General features: G+C 50.1%; 1 protein-coding gene across 1 annotated transcript; it reads left to right on the forward strand.

The window, feature by feature from the left end:
* The first annotated feature begins 278 nt into the window (after nt 1–278).
* Mlph (melanophilin) lies at nt 279–27,612 on the forward strand. Its single transcript, XM_051154324.1, has 15 exons — nt 279–411; nt 6,146–6,367; nt 6,452–6,564; nt 8,951–9,054; nt 10,200–10,319; nt 11,599–11,803; nt 13,614–13,753; nt 15,909–15,992; nt 17,736–17,885; nt 18,111–18,266; nt 20,096–20,188; nt 21,857–21,943; nt 23,335–23,383; nt 24,785–24,885; nt 27,536–27,612. Exons 1-15 carry the CDS (start codon nt 302–304, stop codon nt 27,560–27,562), a joined length of 1,761 nt encoding a protein of 586 aa, XP_051010281.1. The 5' UTR covers nt 279–301; the 3' UTR covers nt 27,563–27,612.
* The last annotated feature ends 262 nt before the right edge of the window (nt 27,613–27,874 follow it).

Raw genomic sequence — 27,874 nt, forward strand, 5'->3', positions numbered from 1 at the left:
ACCTCACAGTAGAAAGACTAGGGGCAGCCATATGCATTTCCCAGGGGTGAGGACTAATTCCCTCATACCTCATCTACCTACTTTCATCCATTTAACTGTGCAAAATGTATTACATGGCCCTAGTGCCCAGATAGCGTTCATCTCTTTAAAAGGCCATTTATTTGGCCCAGTGCACATCCACGGGTGTTTCTCTGATCTGCCTCATACTCTGTGACTTATTTGGTGCCCCAGGGCTTCCTGGAGTTGATTGCTTGTGACCCTGTCTGTGACTTTCCAGGTGTGGCCTGGATGAGGTGCAGAGATGGGGAAAAAGCTTGACCTTTCCAAGCTCACAGATGAGGAGGCTAAACACGTGTTGGCTGTGGTTCAGAGAGACTTCGACCTCAGGAGACGAGAAGAAGAAAGACTTGAGTAAGTGTCTGGCTGAGTCATGGCGGGCAGGCCCTCTGAGGTCCCAAGTAGTTGTGACCTCAGGTGACAAAGCTAGAGGTACACCCGGAGTGAATAGAGTGGGTGGATGGGAAGCCATGATTGAGAACTGGCTCCTTTTTCAAGCTTTGAGTTTCTTGTTATGAAAATGAGGCTTTCTGTGGCCTTTGAAAAGCTCCTTTGAACTTGACTTTACTTCTGGGTGCTGTCTTATAAGCCACTTGGTCCTGAGGCCCTACTTTGAAGAGAGAAAAGGAACCCATGATGCATGCAGGACTTGTGGTACAACTCTGAAGAGATTCGGGGAGAGAGAGGCTGGGTTTCCCTTCTGTTCAGTGATGTGAGGGGGCACTCCTCTTCCTGGGTGTGTACCTCACTCTCCCCACCACCTGAGCCAAAATTTAGCTTGTGCCTCACTTCTGCCTCTTCCCACAAGGGAAGGTAACTGGTCTGCCTGGTGCCTATTCTCTTTCCTTTGTGTCTTTTTGTGGGTTGGGTCAGCAAATGGAGGCATGAGGAAACCCTGAGCAAAGACTGAACAGAAACAAAGGAAGGGAACGAAGAGCAAGGGGTAAGAGCAGACCTCTAGGATCTAGGGATTGGCAGTCCAGGTCTTGGAATTGAGGACATGGCTCATCTGACCCCAGTTTCCAAAGCTGGGAGGAGAGAGTGTTATAAGAGGTTCCTCTCTTCAAATAAGTCCTAGCCATTGCATCTGGTGACTGGTTTTCCCCTTTCTCCCCCTCCTCCTTCCTTCCTTCTTCCTCCCTCCCTCCCTCCCCTTCCTTTTCCATTCCTCCTGCTCTTTCTCACCCTTCTTTTACTTCTGATGGTCTCAACATGTAGCTCAGGCTAGCCTCAAACTTAGGATACTTCTGCTTCAGGCTTCCCAGTACTGGGATTATAGGATGCCCAGCTCGGTTTTCTGTTTTCTTAGACACACACATACACACTCCACATGTACACATGCCACACACACACTCCACATATACACGTACCCCACACACATACACACTCCACATATACACCCCACACTGCACGCGCTCTCTCTCTCTCTGTCTCTGTCTCTGTCTCTCTCTCTCTGTCTCTCTGTCTCTCTCTGTCTCTCTCTCTCTCTCTCCCTCCCTCCCTCCCTTTTGGAGCTGGTTGTAGGAGATATATGCTTAATCCCGCCACCTTCCACAATCAGTTTCCTGGCTATATCCCTCTGACCTTCACATTAAGGTTCCCTTGTCCCATTTTCTTAAATGGAGAGAGAATTCCAGAGAAGCGTCTCTTATCTTCCATACATCCCATATTTACATGTATCATGGGTCTTTAAAAAGCTTTAAAAAGTACAGAAAATGTAATCACATATCATTTTTATGCTATACAAACAGAGTATTGCCAAAGCAAACCTTGGAGAAACACCCAGTTAAGTCTCCACCTGTTAGCCCCTCCCTCCCGGGACACCCCTTTCCTGGACCTGAGTGGCCTGGTACTATGTACAAAGACGGAAACCGCAGCCAGAATGAGAGCCTGCACTCCAGCCTTGCTTCAGGCTCTAAATATTTAAAGTTCTCCTGTTGTCTCCTCCTCCATGGGTATGGTCCAATGGTCAGCTGAGGCTGTGGTGAAAATGCCCGGATGGTCCTGTGCAGCCAGCTGATGCATCACCAGCCTCAGTGACTCAGGTCCCTGGGAAGGGAGTAACTGAAGTATGCTTAAATGACACATCCTGTCCAAAGGGTGCAGCCCACTAGTCAAATATTAGACCTGCTAACCTTCCCAGAAAGGCAAATAGGTGGTAGTGTGGAGTTTAGATCTCTGCAAATACACAGGAATTCCTGAGATAACCCGAGAAAGACCTGTCAGTATGAGACACGGGAGGACAGGCAGGCTCATTTAAAACTCACCCAAAGGGGCTGGAGAGGTGGCTGAGCAGTTTGAGAGCCCTTGTTGCTCTTGCAGATGAACTGGATTTCATTCCCAACACCTATGTGATGGCTCACCACCATCTGTAAGTCCAGTTCCAGGGGATCCAATGCCCTCTTCTGGACTCTATGGGCACCCAGGCATGCACGTGGTACACAGACAACCTTAGACACCCATACACGGTCCACTGGCTGGGTGATGGGATGTGGACAGTGTCTACCATGAAGCTCTCAGCCAGGTACCCACATACTGCAGCTTCCCACACCAGCCCTGCATCTTTCCTAGTCAGCACCTTGGCTGCTCAGTACCTCACATCTGCCTGATGGGTGTGCTCTAAGGACCACGGGGATACCAGAACCCATCACCCTAACATCCGGACACAAATACTAGCAGGTGGAGGACCTCCCTCCCCTCCCACTGTTGGGCCCGTAGCTGTGGCCCCAAAAAGGCATGTCCTCAGGTGTGGCTACAGGGTAGACCTCGCACCCCCACACACCCTCCGTGCTTCTCCTTTTACTCTTCACATCGTTGTCTCTTCTTGCCTGCGTTCTGCCTATCTCAGCCCATAGATCTGACTCCTGACTCCTCCCTCCTCGGTCCTCCCTGTCTGAGAAGGTGTTCTTTACTTCATTCCCATCCTCTCCCCAGAGACACTAAGCCTCCTTGAGAGCAGGCTCCTCCTCCCTTCCCCTTCCTGTCCCTCCCCTCCCGACAGAGTCCACCAGCCTGACTCTCACTGCCCATGCTGTAGAGACACACAGGATCCACGTTCTACTGTCCTGATCTGTCTCTACTCCCCAGCATCGGCTCCTCCTCCACTGCAGGCTTGCTCCCTGTGGGTTGCCTTCATCTTCCCTCTCCTCTCCATCATCTCATCACTCCCCCTGGCATCCCGGGAGAGAGCGAGTAACTTGGAAATCAGCAGTGACTCAAAAATCTCTAGAGTGAGGGGATTCCCTTTACACGTGCCCCCAGATGATGCTCCAGCTCAGGTGATGTGCCCAGCAGCTGGAAGGTATCTCCTGACCACATAGCCCTGCGTCTCCTTGGTCCTCTCTTCCTAGTACCCAGCTAATTCAACACCTGAAATACATCTGTTTCCAGCCCCTCCCCCAAGCCAGGCTCTCTTCACATTCTGGTTGCCATGTGCTTCCTTTCTGGTGTGCTGTCCGCCAGGACTCTAATTCCCATTAGAAGGGAGATTAGGGGGTGTCCAGGGAGAGAAGTGGCCCATAGTTTCCCTGAGGAGGCTGGCCCTTCCTCTGTGGCTCTGTTCAAGGCAAGGTGTCTTATGCGTGTGGCTTTATCCACACTGTGCTATGAATGGATAACAATATTGCTCCAAGTTTCTGCCTACTGCTCGCCCACATTTTCTTGGTTTTCAAAGCGTCACATGAGTCTTAGGGTTCCCTCCTTTCAGATAACACTATAGCTTGTGTCAAGTTGACATAAAACTAGCCAGCACAATTAACCTTTGTCAACTTGACAAACACAACATTGTTAAGCTGTAACCTTTCCTCTTTTTTGTTCTTCCCCAAGATTACACATTAATATCAACATTACAGTATAAACATTCTGAAACTTTTAAAGTCCCACAATCTTTAAAAATTCAAACGCTTAAAAAAAACTAGTGTCAAAAAAAAAAAAAAAAAAAAAAACTAGTGTCTTTAAAATAGCCAATCTTTTTTAAGATCCAGTCTTTTAAAGTCTCTTAACTATAGATCCCTTTCAAGAGGGAAAGAACCAGGGCACAGTCACAATCTGAACAAAGCAAAACTAAACTCTGAAAGGTGTAAATAACTCAATGTTCACTTATCTGGGATTCCCTCATGATCTTCTGGGTCCTCCAAGAGGTCATTTTTACAGCGCCGCATTCTGCAGCACACACACGGCTTGTCTTCTGGGCTCTGGATGGCTCCTCTGCTGCTGCAGTCCTTGGTGGTCACCCCATTGCAACTGGGATGCTGGGCTTTCCGCTGCAACTGGGCTGCACTTTCGCCAATAGCTGCTTCTTGGTGCCAGGCCTCAACTTCTTTGCATGATCCCTTCCATCCTGGGCCCTCAGCTGCTCCTGAAGTTGCTCCTTCACCAATGGCCTTCCCTAGCCTCTCACAGTACCAAGCTTTCCATGGCCCCTTCATGCCTTCAACACCAATACCACCTGGATGACTCTTCCACTACTACCAAGGTCAGCTGCCAGTGCAAGGTAAAACATCAGCTGCCGCTGGAGCACAGCTTTTGTGTGCTAATTCTGAGGATACACTTCCCAGAATATTTTGCTTCAACAAATGCTGGTCTCTTCTCAATCGCCTCTACCTTATCCGCTCCAGCTGAGCAGCATCAATTATCCCAGCAAAGCAAAGGTTGCCCTTCAGTAGTTCCGGTGTCTAGTTCACCGTAGCTGATTCTTCAGCTCCAGCTAACCCGAACCGCAGCATGTTAATTCAAGATAACAAATGTCGGGGCCGGAGAGATGGCTGAGTGATTAAGAACACTGGCTGCTCTTTCAGAGGTCCCGAGTTCAATTCCCGGCACCCACATAGCAGCTCACAACTATCTTAACTCCAATTCCAGAGGATCTGACCACATCTCACAGACATATATGCAGCTAAAACACCAATGCAAATAAATAAACTATTAAAAATAAAAACTTTAAAAAAAAAAAAAAGATAACAAATGTCCCTTGCCCCTTATAGCCTTTGAACTTCCCTCTGAAACTTCACAAGCCAGGCCACCATTTTCTGCAGTCCCTTCCACAGTCTTATCTTTCAAGCTCCTACAGAACAGTTCACTGAGCTCTCAACACTTCATGGCTTCTAGTTCCAAAGCCCTTCCATAGTCTTCCTCGGAACAAGGTCAGGTCTGTCACAGCAATGCAATACCTTACTCCTAGTACCAACTTGTCTTAGTTAGGGTGACTATTGCTTGATGAAACACATGACAAAAGAAACTTGGGAGGAAAGGGTTAATTCGGCTTACACTTTCACAGCATTGTGAAACATTGTTTCACAGCATTGTGAAACAGAACTCCAACAAGGCAGGAAGTTTGAAAATCCTCAGGAGACAGTGGGTCCAGTGTTTTGCTAATTTTTTATCATTAAGGACAGACTGCTATTATCCCATCTAAAACTAAAAAAATAAGTAATTTTTTTAAAATTTACATTTGGCAGATATTTGGCGAAAGTTAGAACAAAGTACGGATGTTCACTGGGATCTGGGGTACGTTTTCCGTCAGTTGCAGCTGGTTGTGCTTGGCTCCCTTTGGCAGGCTCACCAGGAAGCTGTGTTTTTTCAAACCCAATAGTCTCTCCAAACAGGTTTCTTCTGGGACTTCCGGGTGCACGGTGACTCCTATCTGGAGACACTCCAAGCCTAGCACCTAAGTCAGGCTCTGCAGGAACAGTCCTGGGCCTCAGCTTGGTGCCTGCTGGAAGACACCCAAAACCACTTGCTGAGGAAATGTCAGCTGGCCTGGCCCTCAGGATCCTGATACCCACAAGTGAGGACACAAGGTTCAATCATAAATGCCACAGAAATGCTTAAAGGAAGTGTCATTCCTGTGGAAATCATAGCTTTCAGACTGTAGCCTACCAAAATCATATATGATTAAGCTCAGCTTATTTGTCCCCTCCAGGAAGAGGGCAAGATGGCGACCTAGCCAATGGTCAGGAGGCCTCAGCGCTCCCTTTCTTCAACTCAGCATACGGAAGTGCCCCTCTGTGTGTATTCACACGGCCTGCACTCACACACCTGTTGTAGAAACAAGCTGTCTCCCTGCTTCTTGTTCCCTCATTTTCCCAAGGGAGCTGAAGGGCAAGATTCAAAAGGAAAGTTCCAAGAGGGAGCTGCTGTCAGATACAGCCCATCTGAATGAGACCCACTGTGCCCGCTGCCTGCAGCCCTACCGGATCCTCGTCAACAGCCGAAGGCAATGTCTAGAGTGCAGCCTCTTTGTCTGCAAAAGCTGCAGCCACGTCCACCCCGAAGAGCAAGGCTGGCTCTGCGACCCCTGTCACTTGGCCAGGTGAGGTGTCTAAGCCTCGTGGTCCCTTCGGTTGGGCTGGCTGGGGAATGGGGAAGACGCTGCCTCAGGCTCCTCTCCACACAGAGTTGTGAAGATTGGCTCCTTGGAGTGGTACTACCAGCACGTGAGAGCTCGCTTCAAGCGTTTTGGGAGTGCCAAAGTGATCCGGTCTCTCTGTGGGCGGCTGCAGGGTGGAGGTAAGGGGAGAGCTGGCATGGAGGATGTTCCGGGAATGCTTTAACGTTGAAGATCCGGGGTGCAGTGTGGTCCGTTGGCATCTGTGTGAGAAGCAGGCTTCTGGAGCCTTCTGTCATGTCCCAGCCTCCTAGGGTTCCAGCTTGCTGTACACATCCCCAATATTTGAAGTCATTGTTTTTCTGTGGGTTTGTTTTGCTTGTTTGTTTGGTTGGTTGTTGTTGTTGTTGTTGTTTTTCTTTCCGTAAAATTTTACACCATGTTTTCGCCTGAGTTTGTCATTTAGAAGCAGCCCTCTTGAGAGCTATGGGAAATAACCGGTCCTGGCGGCAATAACCTGCCAACATAATGGCCAGCAGGGGGCGCTGTGGGTTAACAACAATAACAAAAAACCAACGCTTAGCAGGGACTCTGAGTGAGCGAGCACCCCAGCGGAGGCGGGTCTCAGCTCCTTAACCCCTAGGCTTTATTCTTCCCTGCTGGGCTCCTCCTGTACACACAGCTGTCAAGACTAGATCCAGCCGCACAAGATCCATGCGCGGAAGGAGAGGGCACTTCCTTCATTTTTACTCTTTTTAAGATTTTGTTTTAATTACTCATGGGGCGGTGGAGATGTACACGTGAGTGCAGGCCCACGGATGTTCAGCGAGAGCATTAGAGCAATGGAGCTGGAGTCACAGGTACCTTTGAACCCAGCACCACCACCGAATGTGGGTTTGGGAACTGAACTCAGATCGTCGTCGCGTGAGAATGGCTGAGCCATGGCGCCAGCCTCCTGGAGGGGACTTTCTTAAAAGAAAAAGGAAAACAAAAACACCAAAAAAACTTAAAGAGCAAAGTTGCTGTTCTGAGAACTGACCCAGCCTGGGCATGGGGTCACACTGTACACCTTCAGAGTGTTTCCAGGCCCCCCCATAGCCTCAACCTGGGGAGCAGTCTCGGTGTGAGAATGGAAATGATGCTTACCTGTTGCTAGGTACCCAGCCACGCCTTCCTTACCAAAGCCCTATATTTGCATGCAGGTTTTCCTGGCAGACAGCAGCATTTACTTCCTGTCAATAGTGGGGTCATCAGCTGTCTTCCATTTTTGTTTTGTTTTGTTTGTTTTTTCTTTTTTTTCTTTTTCTCCCAGTCAAATGAGGTTAGGACATCCCTGCTCTGTGGTGGAAACATGGACAACCCTTTGGACTTGTGTGACATGATTAATCAGGCAGGTGACTAGTGTGGCTGGGACCTGTGCCTTCAGTGGAGAGAGAAGTTCAAAGCCATATCTGAAACGGGGGTGTGGGGGTGCTTAGCTTTTGATGTCAGCTCAGAAAGTCAGCTGATGCCTCCAAAGCCTGCATGTTTGCTTGCTTCTGATGACACAGACCCCTCCTGTTCTGCCTCCCTGCAATGCACCACTTCCCACCTTGCTCTCTGCAGGCTCACACTGAGCCTGAGCAGGCAAGGGTGGCAGGGGGAAGGAGAAATTCAAGCTGAGAGCCTCCCAGGCCCATGGCCCAGCAGCCCAGCAGTACAAGATCAGGAAGCAGGTTCCCTCTGTCCCTCAAGCACTTCCCTCAAGTGATTGTTCATAGGCGGCAGAGCCACAGGCAGGATGAAAAATGAAAATGTTTGTAAGCCGGGTGTGGTGGCGCACGCCTTTTATCCTAGCACTTGGAAGGCAAAGGTTGGTGGATCGCTGTGAGTTCGAGGCCAGCCTGGTCTACAAAGTGAGTCCAGGACAGCCAAGGCTACACAGAGAGACCCTGTTTCTAAAAACAAAAAACAAAAAGAAAATGTTTGTAAAGTGACCAAGGCCACTGTGAACGAGGGCACATCCTGAGAAACTAGAGCCAGTGGGTAGACAGAGGAAAAGGAAAGAAAGATGGGTGGACATATGGTGGTAACCAGGTGCTTATCTAAATGGATATGTAAATAGAAGAAAGGAAGAAGAGAGGGAAGGAGGGGGTGCCTTAGTTCCTTTTCTATACTGAGAAGAGTTTATTTGGAGCTCACAGCTTCAGAGGGTTAGAGTCCATGACCACCAGGGCAGTAGGCAAGCAGGCAGGCCTGGTGCTAGAACAGCAGCTGAGAGCATACATCTTGAGTCACAACCAAGAGGCAGAGAGAGAGAAACGAAGAATGGCCCAGACCTTTTGAAACCTCAAAGCCCAACCCCAGTGACACACCTCCATGAAGGCCACACCTCCTAATCCTTCACAAACAATTCCACCAACTGGGGACCAAGTATAAATATATGAGCTTATGGGGGGGCCCATTCTCATTCAAACCACCACGAGGGGGGGATAGTTGGCAGGTGGATGGAAAAATGAACCGAGAGGCAATTAAGTGGTCTCCCATTCTGGCCCTCCGTGGGTGGAGTCATGCACCTGTGTATTGCAGGTGGATCTGAACCAAGCTTGGGAGAAAGGAGTGGAGACAGTGAGCAGACGGATGAGGATGGGGACCCGAACACGGAGGCCCAGGCCCAGGCCCTCAACAGCAAAGTAAGTCTTCCCTAGGCACCGCCTCTCCCTAGATCCCATAGGTCTCCTGTCCATCCTCATCCCTCCCCGCTACCTTATACCTTTCCCAGCTTCTTATAGCTCAGGACCTGCAATTCATCCCTGCTCCCATCCCATACCCATCTGGGAACCTCTGTGTCCACAGTCACTCCACATCCCTGAGCATGGGGCTCCCTCCTTCCTAAGCCCCTCCCTCCTTCCTTAGCCCCTCCCTCCTAATCATGGGAACCCAGCGTTCACTTCAGAAGGTTGAGATGAACAAATCCCACTGCAAGGCCTGTCCTGACTGACAGGTGTTCCAGGGCACCCAGGCGCTGTGACAGAGTGTGGGAGAGGGCACACTTGTATACAGATGGCTCAAGGGAGCTACGGGGAAGTGGCCCTTGCCCCTTTCAGATTATGAGACTCGTCTTTATACGTGGTTGTTTCTCCTCTCATTTATCTTTAAAATTGTTTTCGGTGGTGGTGACAGACCCTGCAGTGCCCTGCTTTAGGATAGGATGACAATGGTGAGTCAGAGGGAGGAGGAGGAAGTAGGTGGAAGAGTGTGACTTTGGCCTTGAACCCTTTGAAGGTGACAAGGGCTGTAGAATCAGATCTGAGCTGTGTGAGCCAAGAACACTCAGTCATCTCTCTCACAAGATCCGGGTCACACATTTGCTGAGCTCACAGAGTACAACCCAGCTAAAGTCTAGAACATTCCACAATAAAACATACATTTAGGGTGGGGGGAGAGGGGTGTAAAGAAGTGCTAATATATCTAAAAAAAAAAAAAATGGAGTGGTCACCTACCTCCACCCCATAGTCAGTGAGCTACGTATAGCTACAGTCTCTGTGTGTGGAGCCTTCAAGCCCTGAGCAGCTCCCACGCTCGGCAGCAACTGACAAGCCAAGAACCCACACTCTATCCCTATAGCTCAGCTAGGCCCCTGGGTACAATGTCACTTCTGTTGGGGTAGACACTGTAGGCTCCTGGGCCCCATTGCCACCTCAGGGTTCCTTTGGGTCAGCTTCTACCTAAAGGTGGGTGTCCCCAGGGGAGGCTGCCCACTGTCCGGCGGGGGGGGGGGGGTTGCTGAGCTGAGTGCAGGGCTGGGGTCTGATCAGTCTTGCTTACACCTGAAAAGAAAAAGCGCCTGCTCTCCTTCCATGATGTGGACTTTGAGGGAGACTCAGAACACTCCCTGCAGCCTTGCAGCCATACCCTGGACCTGTCCTCTGTCCCTGAGTCTGCACACAGCCTGCAGGTCAGTGCACTCTGGGGTCTGCCCATCCCCCACCCCACCCCTCTTAGGAACCTGAGCTGAAGGACAGGTGTTTGGGCTCAGTTGGGGTTGCACTTGGGGACACGGTGTCATATAGTCAAGTATTCACATCTGGCTCTTGACAAGGGGACAATTAGGGACAGGGAGTGAGAACATAGGATTCAGAAACTTCATATCTTACCAAGGCCAGCATCTCTACGTTGGAGAGGTCAGGGTGGGGAGGAACCTAAGGCCAGGCCAGTGAGTTAGGAGCCTGGAATATGACAACTGGTGTTCAGCCTGAAATAAGGACTCGGGAGGGCAGGATGGACAGCGACATCCACCAAGAAGCCCGTCAGGACCCAGCACTGAACAGTGCCTGTGCCTTAGCAGGGCCTCTCTCACGAGTGAAAATGCTGCCTCTTACTGCATGCTGCTCCTTAGCCATGTGACCTCCATAACTGGAAATTCTTTCAAACCTTAATCCCATCATTTCTGACTTCCAGGGTTGATTTTGAGATGAGAGTCTCAAAATGTCCTCCGGCATGCACAAGACACTCTGACAGGCAGTAAAAAACAGTTGTGAGCACAAGGGCCGTGGCAGGTCATTTTGTTGGGAACCTTCCAACAGCTGTTGTTCTCAGGCACTGCTGGTCTGAGCTAGGTAGGGGTGGGCCTTCTGACCCCTGTGGAAGGAGAGGACAGAGAGCAGGGGCCACAGGGCCCAGCTCCTAAGGAGACTGTGGTGTATAGGCCCTGCTACTCTAACCCTCCCCACCCCCCTAGAACTCATGCTGTGCCAGCCAAGGTCAGACTAGAGATGCCAGGACTGTGGCCTCCAGGAACCCTCAATATCAAGATCCCTTGGGGATGGTAGCACCATACAGACCCCTCAGCCCAAGGGCAGGCTACTCAGGAAACTTCACCTCCATCCTTTGACCTCTGACCATCAGGGATTGCTAAAGTAGACACAGGAGCCATGTCCTCTCTCCCAAGAAAGAAGTAAAAAAAAAAAAAAAAAAATCTTCACAGGAGTGTCTTCAAGGCTTCAGCCTGAGTGAGCCTGGGCCTGTGACTGATCAGAAATATTTCCTGCCTCCTGCATGATGCCTGTGCACAGTGTCCCAGAGAACCCCAGTGTCACAGACATGAAGCAGATGGGCAGTAAATGCTCTTGGCAGGTGTTGGAAGACAGAGATGATTAGCATAGGGACAGCAGATGGCTGCCTAGTGTTCAGTCAGTAGCATTGGAGCAGCCAAAGCTGACGACCCATGTGCTCAGTCCCTCTCAGGTGAGCCTTACTCAGAGGAAACCACCTCTCTGGAGCCCGAGGGCCTGGAGGAGACTGGTGTAGGGGCTGTGGGGTATCACCCTGGTCCAGAAGAGCACCTATATAACCCTTTACCCTCTGGAGAGGATGCTCATGCTGAACTGGACCCGCCCGGAGCATCTGGCAAGAAGACCCTGGGGACCACAACCATGCCTGGTAGGTAGAACTATAGCTAGCCTCCTTCAGAGGGACACTGGGTAGGGAGGAGGCGTCCCAGAGAAGACAGCCCCTCCCTGTCCTTTACATAGACAGACAGACTAATTCTTTCAGTGTGACTGTCCTTCAGCAAACCTCACAGACCTCTTCCTCCCTGGAATCAGTGCTTCCTGTGATACCTAGAAATATCAGGAAAAGGAGGTAGGCGGTCCCCAGTCCACTGCCACTGGTATAGGGTAGAGACCTGTTAATTCTCTCAAAATGTCTACAACACATCCCCTGCCCCTCCCCCTAGGTCAAAGCCACACACTGGGAGATCAGCAGAGCAGGCCCTTCAGGAGACAAGGAGCAAGAGAAAGAAACTGGCTCCATAAATTATATCAGACTGTTCAGCTTCCAAGTGAAGTCCCCAAGGTTGCCTCTTCCTGTGCCCAATGGGGCTGGTGTGCTGAGTTCAGCGGTTAAATTAGGCACTGATTTAATTAGAGCAAACGAGACCACGACAGCAGTGCGCCTTCCACCAGCCCGTGCAGCTGCTTCAGAGAGACCTGTCTGCTCCTGCCTTCTCGTTATTGGTCTTTAGGGGCTGTAAACCCGTGTCCCTTGCAGTGATTAGGGACTTGGGGGCTTGGGGGATAGAGTCGGGGTTCCACTTGTTCCCAAAACTATAAGTAAATAAGCCTGTCCAGTGATAAGACTTTATACCCCCCTACCTCACCTCTACCACCACCACCATCACCCCCCGAGCGTGTGGCAGAGGCAAGCCAGAAGAGACCTAGCAATGCCAAGCAAAGGCCCTTGTGTTTTGGAGGTTTCAAGATTGGACCCCAGGTAGCAGCAACCACTGTTTTCTCACACAGCATCTCCTAGATGGGGAGGGAGGGAGGGGGCGTGGCTATCAAAGTGAAGATGGTTAGTAATGAGTGTCAGAGTCTAGCCAGCTCTTCTTTTGATGGAGCACGGACATGACGCTGTGGTGTGCCACCAGGTCATATGGCTTCCCTGCCCCTCATTGCACTAGGACAAGCATGGATGTCTAGGGACTCAAAGTTCTAGGAACTCAATGAGATGGTCACATTTGTCGACAAATGTGAGCAACTTAGCATCTTAAAACAACATACAACTCACAGGGGGTCAGAGTATGGGCTAGGTTTGGAGTGTAGTATTCTTGGTACAGGGTCTCCCACACTGTGTTGGAAGGGGCACAATGTGACACAGGCAGTTTCTAGACAGGATTTATAATGCAGGGTGGGACCTGCTGAGCATCAGACACAGGGCAGAGAGTGTGCCCTGAACTTTCTGGAGGCGGTCACCTCCTTCCTGGTCTCTCTGTTCTTGTGCAAGGTATCATACGGGCCAATCAGAGGCGGTGGGTAATTGTTGGTGAGGACACAGTATGGTGGGGTCACCTCCCACTAGTGCTCATTCAAGCCACTCTGCAGAGGACTCTTACCCACAAAGCTCTATGAATGAAAAACGGCCAGCAGTGACCATAGGAGTGCCTGTGGAGGGTTTGGAAAACCACCTCCATTAGTGGAAATGCTGCCCAGGGCCCCATGCCCTACACATGTGTAGAATACGGCAGTATTTTCAATTTAGACTTTAGGATCATCTTACATCTGCCCTATCCAGGCTGGCAGGGGCCTCTTTCCTGGAGTCGTGTGTGTGTGTGTGTGTGTGTGTGTGTGTGTGATCCATGGGTCTGTGACCCCTAACGGAGCATGGCTATGGCCAGCTTCGCCTCGCCCGGGGCAAACCTGTTCCGGTTCTTGACTCTTCACTGTAACTCAAACCCCGTTTTTCTCCAAAGGCATAGGTGATGTCCAGGGCAAACACCTCCCCTCACAGTACCTGGCTGATGTGGACACCTCTGATGAAGACAGTCTCCAGAGCCCCAGGGTGGCCTCCCAGCATGCCAAGCGAAGGGCCCGGGCTGTGCCTGGAACTCAGGTGATGGGTGTGAGAGAACTGCGTCTTCATGCTTCTCTGGGTGTATTGGTTTTTTTTTTTCTTTCTTTCTTTCTTTCTTTCTTTCTTTCTTTCTTTCTTTCTCACCAAGTCACTTTAGAGAAATTGAAACTTTCGGCCCTAGACATAAAATCGCCTGTATCATAGGGGTGTGTCAACGTATATGCTTTGCTGAAGTGAATTTGTATAACACAAAGTTGACTATTTAATATGGCAGTTCCTCAAAATAAAGGGGGATGGAGGAAAGGAAAAGAGAAGAGAAGAAAAGAGAAGAGATTTGAGAGACAGTAGAAGAGTCTCAAGTTCAAAGCCACCAAAGGCTCAGTAACCAGAATCTGTCTCTAGGGCTGGAGAGATGGCTCATCTGTTAAAGGCTAGACTCACAACAACAACAGCAACAAATGCTCACAACCAGAATCTGTCTCTAAAAAGAAATTTAAGATATAGTTACCACCTGGTTCTTCTATGATAATATGCATAATTATAACTAATTTTGATTATATGCTCACCAAGATTGAAAGCAGAGCCCCTCACAAGACAGGCCTGCAATCTGTATTGTCTTAGCCAGAGAAGAGCAAGCGATAGATTTCTGTGTTCGAGCAAGGTTTGGGCCACATTCAGTCTGCTCCTTCCTGCGGGGGATGGTAACATTTTACTTCTGAGCCTGAACTGGACTTATTTAACCTGCTATGATGGTTTACATACATGTAACTGGAGATGAAACCCAGGGCCTGAAGCATGCTCTCTAAAACTGAGTCACACACAGCCCCAGCCCTTGGATCTGTGAGGGAGGCTCTCCCTGTGTAGCTCAGGCTGCTCTTAAGCTTGCCATCCTCCTGCCTCAGCCTCTGAAGTGAGGATGGATACAGTGTCCATGCCACACCCAGGTCTTTTCTTTTCCACAGTGAAAATGAGACTGCTTGTCTTCCTCCCGTGTTTGCCTCCATCTTGGCAAACGTGGGGGCACACCCCAGCCCTCCTTGAAACTGTGGTCCCTCGGGAGACCCTTTGTGTTGTGGGCTTGTCTGCAAAGTACCAGGGGCTCCAGACACCAGGCAGAGGCTGGAGTTGGCTGTGTCCCTTGTGTGTGTGTGTGTGTCTCAGTGGCCTGGTGGTCCCCACTTCTCCACAGGGCCTAACTGCAGCCAAGGCCTCATCAGAAAGCGACACTGAACCCACTGAGGCAACTGCCCTGTCTGTGACTCTGCTGGCCCTTCCCAGCCTCTGCCTTCCTCTTCAGCACCAGCATCCTAGCCTCCTTGGCGACGTCCGGTCTCCTTCACGCCATGTAGGATTCACAAGGACAGTATTGGCACTGAGTTGACGTTGGCATTTCCTCTCTCCACGCCTCTACCTATGTCATGGGCGAGTAGACAAAGCCTCTGAGCACTTTACTGAGGATATTGATCAGTGCCACCGCAACAAACACCAAATGGGGCAAGCCGTACGAACCCCGAATCATGGCTGCCCACAGAGGGAGAGCATGGGCAGAGGGCTCAAAGACACTTGCGTTGACATTTCCAGTGTGTGGTGTTCATTCAGTGCTTCTGTAATTACCTGACAAGAATGGCAGCTTCCCACCCCTGGAAGTGTCATTTCCCTTTCATCAGGCCAGACGAGCGGTAAATGAGATAACGTGGGACCGAGAGGCTGCCAGCCAGAAAGCAGAGCAAAGAGGAATTGATTTTCCAGGCTCTGTCTGGGAGCTAATAGACTGGCTGACTCAGACTTCGGTGACTCAAAGAATTAAGAAGTTGTGCTTTGGGACACAAATGACCCAGGGCTCTTGCTACCTAATGACTTTGGTCACCGTGTCCTGCTTAATGCATTTTCCTGTGCATTAGGTGACCAGGAGCTGCCCAGTGACAGACACGGTCACTGCTTTCAGCCACCTTGTCCGGTTAGGTTTCTCACCCCTCCTATGTGGGCATCCCACCCCCAACCACTTCTCTCTTGGTTCCAGCACCCTTGGTGTCAGAAAGGGGTTGTTTCACAGTTAACCTCTGAGGCCATGTCATAGGTAGTGGCCTTAGCTGGACATGGGGCTTCAGATGAGGAGGACACCTGTGCTGGTGGGAGTCACAGTGAGGACCCTTGATTAACCACAGCACTGTTACCTCTTCTTGCTCTGCTACAGATCTCGGAGTTGAACAAGCTTAAGCCAGCTGTGGAGCACCAGCTGGTCCATCTGGAGAATGCAGTCCTGCCACCCTCAGCGCAGGTAACACCCTGGGCTATGCAAGATCAGCCCACAGCCTTCCATTATAGGAAGTTGAAGTCCCAACTAATAGCTTCAGGGCAAGCATCTCAGAGATCTTGCAGCTGGTGGGTGCACAGTGCTCCAAGGATGGGTAGATAAGGTCTCCTGCATTGCCCACCCACATGAAGCCATCCGTGGCCAATAAGAAGGTGATGCGGTATAGGTGGGTGTCCCATACACTGCTGGGAGGTGAATCCTCAGCCAGATGTAGACACCAAGGGTGCTGAAGCTGGGCGAGCATCTCCAGCCTGTACAACATCATTGAAGAAACTTGTGACTCTCACACTCCTTCCCCACGCCTAAGTCAAATGCATCCTGGGGATAACTGAGCAGCAGCCAGCCCCTAGTGGTCGCATCGTTCTTAGCAGTTCCTTTCCATCCCTTCATGATCTGACTTCACTTGAAGTCATAATTTCACTTACAGGACCTGTGGCCAAAGTCCATGATGTCAGAGAGTAGCTTCGGGCAGCAAAGAAATGGCAGCTGGTCTGGCGTTCAAAGCCAGCCTGAGACATGCATGTGGGCTTTCTTGGACTTTTTTCTTAACCAGCCGGAGCGAATAGATATTCTAGGTCCTTAAAATCTCATCTAAGACAAAGAGATGGGCTCCCATGAAGGCTGCTTCCCTTGATCTGAACTTAAAAAAAAAAAATGACTCACCTATGACGATGGTGCCACTGAGTCACCACACATTGCCACCTTCTCTTTCTTCTGTCAGCAATGGTCTGAATTTTGCTGTTGGCCTTTGAGGGATTAGTCCCTGTTACAAAGCTGACATGAAGATATAGTGTGACACCTCAACCTTGTCCCTGGACTTGCAATAACTGGAAAATATGAGGGTTCCTATTGTTATGTGAGTCCAGGACAGACCCCAAAACCCCATGGGAACACAGAATTTCCAGTTAGGGCTGTGATAACACTGTTGTGGCACACCACAGTCTCACAGAGGGAGAATTCAGAGAACCAATGCCCTTTACTTATGAGTACTCCCCCTAAAGAAAGCTCAGTGTCAAGCCAGGCATAGTGGCACATGCCTTTAATTCCAGCACTCGGGAGGCAGAGGCAGGTGGCTATCTGTGAGTTCGAGGCTAGCCTGGTCTACAAAGTGAGTCTAGGACAGTCAAGGCTACACAGAGAAACCCTGTCTTGAAAAAAACAAAAAACAAAAACAAAAACAAAAGAAAAGAAAAAAAAAAAGAAGAAAGCTCAATGTCTTGTCTTGTTCAAACCATGCGGTCTGATGGGTCATCCTTAAAAAAAAGAACGATGTTCCGCCCAGTACTACAACATGGGTCAACCTGGAAAACTTAGACTGAGTGGAAGGAGCTAGCCACAGACCATGTGATGCTGCCCAAATGAGGAGGCCAAGGAAGGACAGATTCACAGAGACAGGAAGAAGAGCCACAGATGCTGAGAACCGGGGTGATGACGGGGCGTGAGTGTCCCATGGGGATGGGGTCTCAGACTAGCAAGAGGGGAACGCGCTGCGCCGTGGGAGACGGCAGTGCTGGGTTCCCGATGAGAAACTATAGGCCTTAAAATAGTGAAGGTGATAAGTCTTGTATGCGTGTTTCACCCCATAAACATTTTTGAAGATGGGGAAGGCTGGCAAAGGGTGGGTCTTCAATAGCAATGGGTGCTGGAGTCCTCTGAGGCTGGTGCTCCTCCCAAGGCTGCCTCTGAGCCACTGTCTGGCCCTGTCAGGAACCAGCTGTGGAACCACACCCCAGCGCCGATGTGGAGGAGGAGACACTCCGGAGGAGGCTGCAGGAGCTCACCAGCAACATCAGTGATCCCGGCAGCTCATCAGAAGATGAGGCCAAGCTAGACACCCTCCGTGCGGTGTCCCCAGAGGTAAGGTCTCCCTTCCAGTCCCAGGCAAAGGGCAGGGCAAGAGGGACAATCCCAGGTCCATCTACTCTTGCAGGGAGGGCAGCTAACTAGCTGCAGGCTTTGGGGACGGGGCTTGATAAGACCACACAGGTAAAGAGGGTAAGGACCAGCCACGGGAGCTCAACATTGACCCTGAAGCTTGTGCTTTATTTCATGGATGGTCAGTGTCACCCTTCTTGTCCCTAGGTGTGCACAGACACCGGGCACATGGAGACACGGGAAAGGAGCCCTCAGGGTCCTGGGACCCCTACTCGGCACACAAAGAGCACAGACGAGGAGCTGTCTGAGATGGAAGACAGAGTGGCCATGACGGCCTCTGAAGTTCAGCAAGCTGAGAGTGAGGTAGTCCACACCCCCTGTGTGAATTTCCAAAAAGATGGCAGTGTCCTGGTGAAGGGACCCAGTCAGAGGCATGACAACCCAACAGTCCACCTACAGGCTCACAAAGGCCTTCCCGGCAGCCAGGATGGGGGCAGAGTGGAAGTTTGGGGGTTCTTCCCACCTCTCTACTCCCTGCTCAACTTGGGGAGTGGAAAGCACATATTGTCGTTGTCCCCATCCTATGAGCCGAGCCTAGACACAAGCTGAGAAGCTAGGACAGCAGGGCTAATGACTGGACTTGGCAGAGAGTCCTCGTGAACAGTGACTGCAGAGCTGAGGTTTAGGGGAGAGATATGGCAACAGCATACAGGCCCAGGGCAAGCCAGCATGTACAGGCTTTCCAGGGACAGCTGGCATCCAGTAAAGAAAAGAGGTCTGCACTTTCCCCTTGGTGGGGAGGCCTTGAGGCACTCAGGAAAGGATAAGCAGGCTACCAAGATGAGACTTGATAGGCTGTGACCATACAGTGGGGGAGGAGGTCCCCCTCGGCCACAGACATAGGGAAGGGGAATAGGATGAAAGCGGGAGGGAGGGAGGAATGAGAGAATACAAAGGATGGGATAACAATTGGGCTGTAATCTGAATTAATTAATTAAATAAAATTAAAAAGAAAAAGAAAAGAGGTCTGAACCCAGTGTCCTGACCCTCATAGCAAATGGTTGCCAGTGTCCAAGGAAGGGAGGTATGGGCCAGCCACCACTCACAGCCAAGGAATGAGGCAGGCCCAGGCCTTTTCTTCAAGAGTTCCTTTCTAACATGTAGCTGGCATGGGTAGGTCACACAGGGAACAGCTGTGAAGACCTGACCCCAAACTTCTGCCTTAGATTCTTTGTGGGAATGTGTCTCTTCCCATAAGAGTCCAAGAAAACAAACAAAAGTACTCCACCAGGAAATAGTTATGAGGGTAAGGTGGAGGCTTATCCCACAGAGCACCCACGGTAGAGGGTTGCTTAGAGAGGGTGGTGGGAGTGACACCGGGAGAAGCCAGCATTGAAGCTCTGTGGCAGTGGTCCTCCACCTTCGTGACACTGAGACCCTTTAATACAGTTCCTTATGGGTAACCCCAACCATAGAATTTCTTATTAATGCCTCATGACTGTAAGTGTTGCTACTGTTGTGTAGTCTTTGGTTCTCAACCTTGAGTGCTGTGACCCACAAGTTGAGAACTGCTAGGAGTCCCACACAGAGAGAACAGAACATACAAAGACTCCGGGGGTAGTGTCAAGCTTAGTAAGTTTGTGGATTGGCTTTGAAACCCCCAAAAGCAAACCCAGTAATAGGGAAACAGAGAGGAAGGTTCCAGGAGAAATAAACTCAGATTAGTAGTGTCGGTCAACGGTGCAGCCTGTGCTTAGCAAGGGCAATGCCCTGAGCTCAGTCCATACTTCCATGATAAAAAAGAAATGGAGGGAGCAACTAGCTTGGTTTCCACATTTAGATACTGCTTCTGGCTTCTGTGGGAAGAGTAGCCAAGGGGGTGACAACAGGGCAAGGGTGGCTGTGATGGTGGCAGGAGGGAGTAGCCAGGTCAGGATTGGTCTGAGCTGACCCCCGCATACACATCATCCTACAAGAGGGGGCCAGCCTTCCAGTTTCCTCTCCAGAAAGTACACAGCACCTCAAGACATCCTGAGAAACTCTGACAAGCAGGCAGGAAAGGTGAGGATACCCCAGGACCAGACTGTGGTTGAAATTCTGAGCTGGTGATCTCTATGATCTGAGATGGGATGCTGGGTGACATCTGCCTGTCTGTCTTCTGTCATGTCCGTCATCTGTCCTCTCTTTTCTAGGTCTCAGACATTGAGTCCAGAATTGCGGCTCTGAGGGCGGCGGGACTCACAGTGAAACCCTCAGGAAAGCCTCGGAGAAAGTCAAACATCCCAGTGAGTAGCGTGGAGGCATGGAACACCAAGTTTGTGACCCCACCCAGGACCTCCTCAGTAGCCCACAGTGCCCCCAAGGACATCCCGGGAACCCACAGCACCTCCTTAGTATCCCACAGTGCCCCCCAGGACTCCCAGAATCCTATGGGGTAAAAACGCTGATTTTCCTGATGCTGCTAAGCATGTTACCCACAGCCAGTTGGTGAGCTGGAGACCCTGCAGGAGCTTTTAGTCATGTATTACTTTGAACTGAGGAAAACTCCTTATAAGCTGGGAAGCTAGGAAATCTATAAAGTGCCTGATACACAAGCATAAAGGCCTGAGTTCAATCCCCAGAGCTTGTAAAAAAAAAAAAAAAATAGAAAAGAAACAAAGAAAGAGATGGGGGCGGGGGGGACCAGGCATGGTGGTGCTAGCGCACACTATAATCCCAGGGCTGAGGAGGCTGGGACAGGAAGACAGAGCCCTGGAGCTTGCTGGCCAGCCACCCTAGTCTACTTGGCAAATTCTGGGGCAGTAAGAGACCCTATCTCAGTCAATCAATCAATCAGTCAACCAATAGCCAGGCAGTGCTGGTGCTCACTTTTAATCCCAGCACTCAAGAGGCAGAGGCAGGCAGATTTCTGAGTTCAAGGCCAGCCTGGTCTACAGAGTGAGTTCCAGGACAGCCAGGGGTACACAGTGACACCCTGTCTCAAAAACGAACAAACCAAAAAAGCTAAACAAACAACAAAACCCCAAAAAAACAATAAATAAGTAAGTAAATAAACTATGAATAGAATGACACCCAAGGTGTCAATGCCTGCACACATCGTGCATACACACTCACTCGTACATAAAGCTCCCTATATGGACCCCCAGCCCTGAGTGGTCAAGCCTTCCCTGGTGCTGGAGGACTCGTTATAGTGCCATTTTGAGATGGGTGTGGCTAGAACAACTGAAAGAAAGGCTCGTGCCACTGGACCTGGCCTTACAGTGGTGAACAAAACCCAGCATCCTTCCCCAAGTCTACTCAGAGGCTTCAGAAAGAGTGACACTAGGGGGATGGGGTAGAAGAATGAAGGATGATCATCAGAGCCGGACGTGGTGGTGCACGCCTTTAATCCCAGCACTCGGGAGGCAAAGGCAGGCGGATCACTGTGAGTTCAAGGCCAGCCTGGTCTACAAAGTGAGTCTAGGACAGCCAAAGCTACACAGAGAAAACCTGTCTCAAAAAAACAAAAATAAAAAAATAAAATAAAGTAATAAAAAAAATAAAAATAAAGAATGGTCATCAGGGGCCCCCAGGTAGGGTTAGTGGTTAAATCCTTACTGCCTAGTAAGATAGAAACAAAAGCAAAGAACAAAAACACAAAGCTGATTTTCACATGTAAGTATGCCCCATGTGACCTTAAGTTCATACTATGGCAAGAAACTGTTTGTTGGTATCTGAAACAGAAAGCCAACTGGAAAGTGTATTTTAATTTAAGTCCACAGCTTTGTCTAGAACCCCAGATGGTAATTGGGGCGGGCGGCGGGGGACTGGGGGGCAGTTGCTTTATCCCAGAATACTTGACCAGTCTCTACAGGGACCACTGTCCTGCATTGCACCAGCCCCTGCCTGACTTGCATCCGGGTATCATGGTTCAAAGAGATGGTAATAACACATATTTCTTCTTTGGTCTCCAGATCTTTCTTCCTCGAGTTACTGAGAGACTTGACAGGATCCCAAAGGATCCACCTACAGACTCTGAGGACCAAGCCAAGGTTCTCGAGGTACCACCATCTTCCAAGGTGACTCCCGAAGAAGAGCAAGTGCTGGGGAGGATGCTGAGGGTGACTGGACAGGCCAACAATGCCTAGAGGGTATATAGATGGGGGCGTGTGTGTCGTGGCAGCACCCGACAGGAAGACCCCACAGAGCCCAGAAAGATGAGGAACTTCTTTTCAGTACACCTAGGTTCCCTGGCTCAGTTCTTTAAGCAACTCTGGGAACAGGGATGTCACACCCCAGTTATCCTACTCAGGGACAACATAACTGGGCCTTTTATCCCTCCACACACACCAGTCTTCGTTAAGGGCCTTTCTAGAACCATATGTGTTCCCAGATACTTCTCCACCCAGCTCAGGCATAGTAGCCTGTCGCCTGTCCTCTGAGAGACACCCTTGCTGGTTGCTGGGAGTGAAAACACACAGAAGTCGCTGTACAGGGAAATGACCCAAAGAAGAGAACAGCACAGAGAAGACACTCAGATGGGGTGTGAGTGAAAGACAGGCCCTCGGGGAAAAAGGTCCATGTGTCTAAGGGATATTAGGAACAGGATTGGGGTGCTGTCCCCAGGTCTGCTCTAGGCCATGCCCACCCTGGCCCAGCTACCCAGGGGAAACCATAGGGCAAGACCAGCCGCCTATCAGCTAACAAATTCCAAATGCTGTTGTTTTCTGTCCGCTGTTCAGCTGTGTTATAGAACCTGGTTAGGTGAGCAGTGACACCTTGTGATATCGACACATGAACTGAGGCTCAGGCAGTGGGTGTCTGGTCAAGGTCAAATGTGTAAGAATAACTGCAGAGTCCTGACTGGGCCCTGGGTCCCTGACATCCATAGGAGTCCTGGGAGTCTTCAAAAGCCCAGCCTACAGGCTCCAAGCTCTCTTGCTGGGAGCTTGTGCTAGACACACCGGAGGGTCCCAGACACTGGGAAAGTTTTCTGTGGCAACTGGGCCATTTGGTCTCTCCACTCCTGAAAAGGCTAAACAGAGAATGAATTTCTTACCATGTTGTAGAGAGATGGTCACTTGAGAAGGAGGGAGGAGGGAGTGGCAAACAACGTAGGGAGCGAGATTTACAGCCGTGACTCTGTGTTTTACGAAGGGTGGCGCTGGCCTTCACAGGGGATGAGTTCATAGCATGTGCTAGTCACAAAACAGCACTGCAATTTGAATCCAAGGCTCTGTCTGTACTCTTTCCAACACACCACCCAAAGCAGGCAGCTCCCTGCATCTCGTCCACATAGGCGCTGGTGCATAATTTAAAGATAGTATGCATTCCGGTATTGTTAAGAGTCTGACAACTGGCAGAGAATGGAAAACAGATGACCTTGACAGTTCCAAATTAGTTTGAATTACACCTCAGGGTGTAATGCCCAAGGATGTTCTCTTCTTTCTAGGCAATGGCTATGCCCAGTCTCCTGAGGACGTATTCACCCAGCCCTCAAGGTAAGGCCCACCTGCTCTCCTTCCTGCTTCCTTCCTGCTGAGAAATAGCCAGGTGGGCTCTGTATACTCTTCCCTAATCTATAGAACCCGCCCTAGGCCCTGTCTCCAAAGAACACCCAGAAGAGCCACTATGGCCACTCTCAGACCAATGCATGGTGGCTTTAAGCAAGGGCAGGCAGTGCGGGTGGTGCTAATGTATCCATGGTTTCCGTATAAATGGTCCCACAGAGATCATGGGACATCAGGTCACTAGAAGACCTTGAAGTCTCCATGGTGACAAGGACATCAGCTTAGTCCTGAGCACATAGAAATGCACTAGTTACTTTTCCTATCACTGTGAAAATTCCTGTTGAGCGACTCAAAGAAAGGAAGGCTTATTTGGGCTTACAATTACAGAGGGTCAAGCTGGCCTTCCCCCATGCACTTAGGTAGCACATCGAGGTGGTTGGGAGCACATGATGGAGGAGGGACAGAGAAGGGGAAGGGAAGGGCAGGGGAGGGAAGGGGAGGGGAGGGGGAGGGAGGGAAGGGAGCAGAGAAGAGAAGGGGAACAGGCCCAGTGTGTAGCACATCACTGAATATGGGTCTGGAGAGACCTCACTCTCCAGTCGAAAGATTCCCACCTGGGCCATGAAGGTGTAGGTTTTTTTGACTAAACCCTTCTTCTAGACACAAACAGTTGGTTAAGGATGGAGGCCAACACCCCCAACTCAGCAGCCACAGGCTTAAAAGTCTTCTGCCCTGAGGATCAAAGCAGCAGCACCTTGGGCCCATTGTCCTGTCATAAAATTACATGGCACAAGATGCATGTGCCCCTGACCCTAGCTAGTGTCCTAAGCCCTCTTCAAGGGCCACAGGAGAAGGATGCAAACTCAGTTTCCAGTGACCTAAAAACATTGGCCCTGCCTACTTTCTCACTGGCCCCATCTCTCCCTTTCCTGATGGCCCACCTCCTGTTCATGGCCCCACCCCTTTTCTTGGCCTCATCCTTTCTTACTGGCCCTGACTCCTTTCTCAGTGGCCCTGCCTCTTAAAAGAGGTACAGGTGCCAAGTGGTGGTGGCGACACATGCCTTTAATCCCAGCACTCGGGAGGCAGAGGCAGGTGGATCTCTGTGAGTTTGAGGCCAGCCTGGTCTACAAAGTGAGTCCAGGACAGCCAAGGCTACATAGAGAAACCCTGTCTTGAAAAACAAAAACAAAAACAAACAAAAAAGAGGTACAGGCATTCAGACAACCACTGGGTGCAACCACTGGGCACTCCTTGCCAAGTGTGCCACAGTATGAAACCTCACCAGAGGACATGTCCATAGCTATGGTGCTGCCGAATGTCTGAGGTAGACAAGAACTCATTTGGATAAGTCTCTGGTTGGTTAAGTGCCTCTCTGCTATTTTCCCAAAGGCATAGAAGGTGGCTCTTTTGATCGGAAGTCAGTGTACCGTGGCTCGCTAACACAGAGAAATCCAAACGGGAAGAGAGGGACAGCCAGGCACATCTTCGCGGTAATGTTTCCTCTCTCTGCATGGGACCTGTCAGCCTCACATTTTGATATTAAGTCTTAGTCAAAAGCAAAAGAGATTACGGGGTAAATATCCATCAGTCTGCAAGAAGAAAATCCTTTAATGTACCTGAGTAGGTGCTTGCTTTGGGAGCACATATGCTTAAAAAAAAAAAAAAAAAAAAAAAAAAGACCTGAGTACTCCAAGGAGGAAAGCAGACTCATGAGGCACCCACGGGGCAGCTTAGCTCTAGAAAAGAACCAACCAATCCAGAAGTTACAGGGCTGCTATCCAACCCTCAGGCCAAGCCACTGAATACAGAGGGTGGACCCGAAGACCCTCCTTTGACCCTTGAGGTCCTCAAGTTAAGCAACATAAGCACGGGACACAAGATCAGCTGTGAACTAACTGCCTTAGGCCCCTCCACTGAGTCAGGGCCATGCCCAGTGGTCCCTCTCAGACACGACACTGTGACATCTCAGATGGCAAGGTTGCGATCCTCATCACTGTAGTGACCAGTGCCCTCGATCAAGGACTAACTGCAGTTTAGGTTACTGTAGTTTCGTCACTGTGATGAAATATGCTAGGCAGCCAGGCTACAGATAAAGAAAATAGGTTTACCTAACTCTGGCTCTGCAGAGTTCAAGGACATGGTGCCAGCATCATCTTCTAGTGGGTGCTTATAACGGTGGGACCATCTGTGAAGAGAGACCATTTCACCAGACAGGAGAGCAGGAAGCAGTCAGGAGACACAGGAGTCAGAGACAGACTTTAAAAAGTGTGAATCTGTGTACATATGTGAGTGTGTGCATGTGTGTGTGTGTGTGTGTGTGTGTGTGTGTGTGTGTGTGTGTGTGTGTTCTGTGTGAATACATGCCAGTATGTGCCATGTGTGCAGGCACAAGCAGAAAAGGCCATTGGATTCCCTGGAGCTGGGGTTACAACTGGTTTTGAGCCACCTGGATGTAGGTGCTGAGAACCAAACTCAGATCCTCTAGAAGAGCAGGGAGCCCTCTTAACCACCGAGCCAGCCCTCTACCCCTAAGCTATAGTGAGAACACACTGGGCCCCAAGAGAATGTCTTTGATCCTTTCCAAAGGCATGTCCCCAGTGACCTGCAAAGCTCCCACTAAGCCCCAACTCATTGAGGTCCATCACCACACTGGGACCAAACCTTCAATATATGAGCCATGGGGCACCCTACATCCAAGCTACGTCAACCCTTATTCCCCACATCTCTACATTTCCCCCATGTTACCAGTGTATTGTCTCCTATTCATCTCAGCTCACCTCTAGTTTCAAGGGTAAGCAGAGATCTGCCTTGCCCAAGAAGACTGAGCTCCAAATTTCCTCTTTTCTTAAAAAGTTGCCTTGGGCTGGAGACATAGGAGATGGCAGGCTGTTAGTTCAGGGTGCACAAGGCCCTGGAGTTGGTCACCCATGCCATAGGGAAAGCCATAGTCATTTTGGAATGGTCTAACCATTTCTTTAACATGTATGTCTGAATCTACGTGCTGTCTGGGCTAAACATTAATGAGTGCTGGGGAAGGGTGTTTCGGTGGCCAGCATCCAAGGTGGCCTAAGCCATTGTCCCCTGCATGCAGCCCCTCACAACAGCAATCTGCACAGGCCATGTGTCATACCAGCTCATGACAACACTCTGTATCTTGGATCCCATATGGAATCCAAGGACAGGTCTCTGTGTACCGTTCAGCCCGTTGCTGTCATTTAGAACTTAATGTGTGTCCAGGAAGTGAATTTTACCTGAATTCTACACCTAGCATGGATCCTAATCAAGTCCATGTAGGTATCACATGATGGGAGGGGCAGCCCTCAAGCCCCCTGCTATCCCTTCCCTGCCACTAAAGAGGAAGGTGCTCGGGCCTGGAGGCCCTGCATTCTCTGCGTTCTGGAACTCTCTGTCCATGCTGTTCCCCTGTGTCCTGTAAACTCATGGATAGAATGGGACTAAGTGAGAAAACCCAGAGCATCATCTAAATTTCCTTCCCCCAGAGCTACAGCCAGGGGCAGAAACTCTGAATAGAGGTGGCCAGGCAGGCTACAGCCAGGCTCCTGAGAAAGCTTCCCAATAGGAGCTCCCTGACCCCACTACAGTGCTGCAGGCTTGCTTTCCTGAGAGACAGAATGAAGGCCTTGCTGGTGTACTGTGTGTACATTAACACGCCTGAGGGGGTATCTATCTGTATACATGCCCAAATGTTTTTCTTCATACATATCTGTGTCTGTAGACACATGTATGTCTTCATACACACCTATGTGTGTACCCATGTGTTGTGTACATGCTGGTATGTGTGTCTGTGCTTGCACACGTGGGTAGCAATATACATAGCTCTGTGTGTCTTTGTGCACAGTACATATATCTCCATATATACACATATATACATACATATATATATGGCAGGTACTAGTGTATATATCTGTGGATGCCAACATATGTGCATGCATGTGTACATACATGTAACTAAGTTCGTGTCTATACCCAACATGTGTGAACACCTATATATTTGTATGTTTCCCTGTTATATCTGTATGTATCTATCACTTAATTGTGAGTCTATTTGTTTACTTCTATGTGTATATTTTGTACATGAAGCCATGTACACACCTAAATGAAAGTGTCTGTTCTCTACAGAAACCTGTAATGTCCCAGCAGCCCTAAAGGGGAAGGCTCATGGGCACAGGACAGTCCCACAAAGCACCCCCATGCTGTCTCCTCCACATGGCCATCGCACCCCCATGGGGCTCTGTGCTTCTTGGTGCTCACAGCTGCTTGTCGTCACCACCCCAGTGAGAAGTAAGAAGAACTTCCTGTGTGGACCCCCCTGTGAAACAGCAGGTTCTCAGACCACCGGCTGTCACCACTTCACTGACCAGAGTCAGGGCACCCGCCAGCCTGCCCCAGGAGAGACAGACTGTGTGACTCTCTCCTCACGTGATCTCCACCTGCCAACAGACACTCCAATACTCCTTC

Source organism: Acomys russatus, chromosome 12 (assembly GCF_903995435.1).
Source record: "Acomys russatus chromosome 12, mAcoRus1.1, whole genome shotgun sequence".
Taxonomy (NCBI): domain Eukaryota; kingdom Metazoa; phylum Chordata; class Mammalia; order Rodentia; family Muridae; genus Acomys; species Acomys russatus.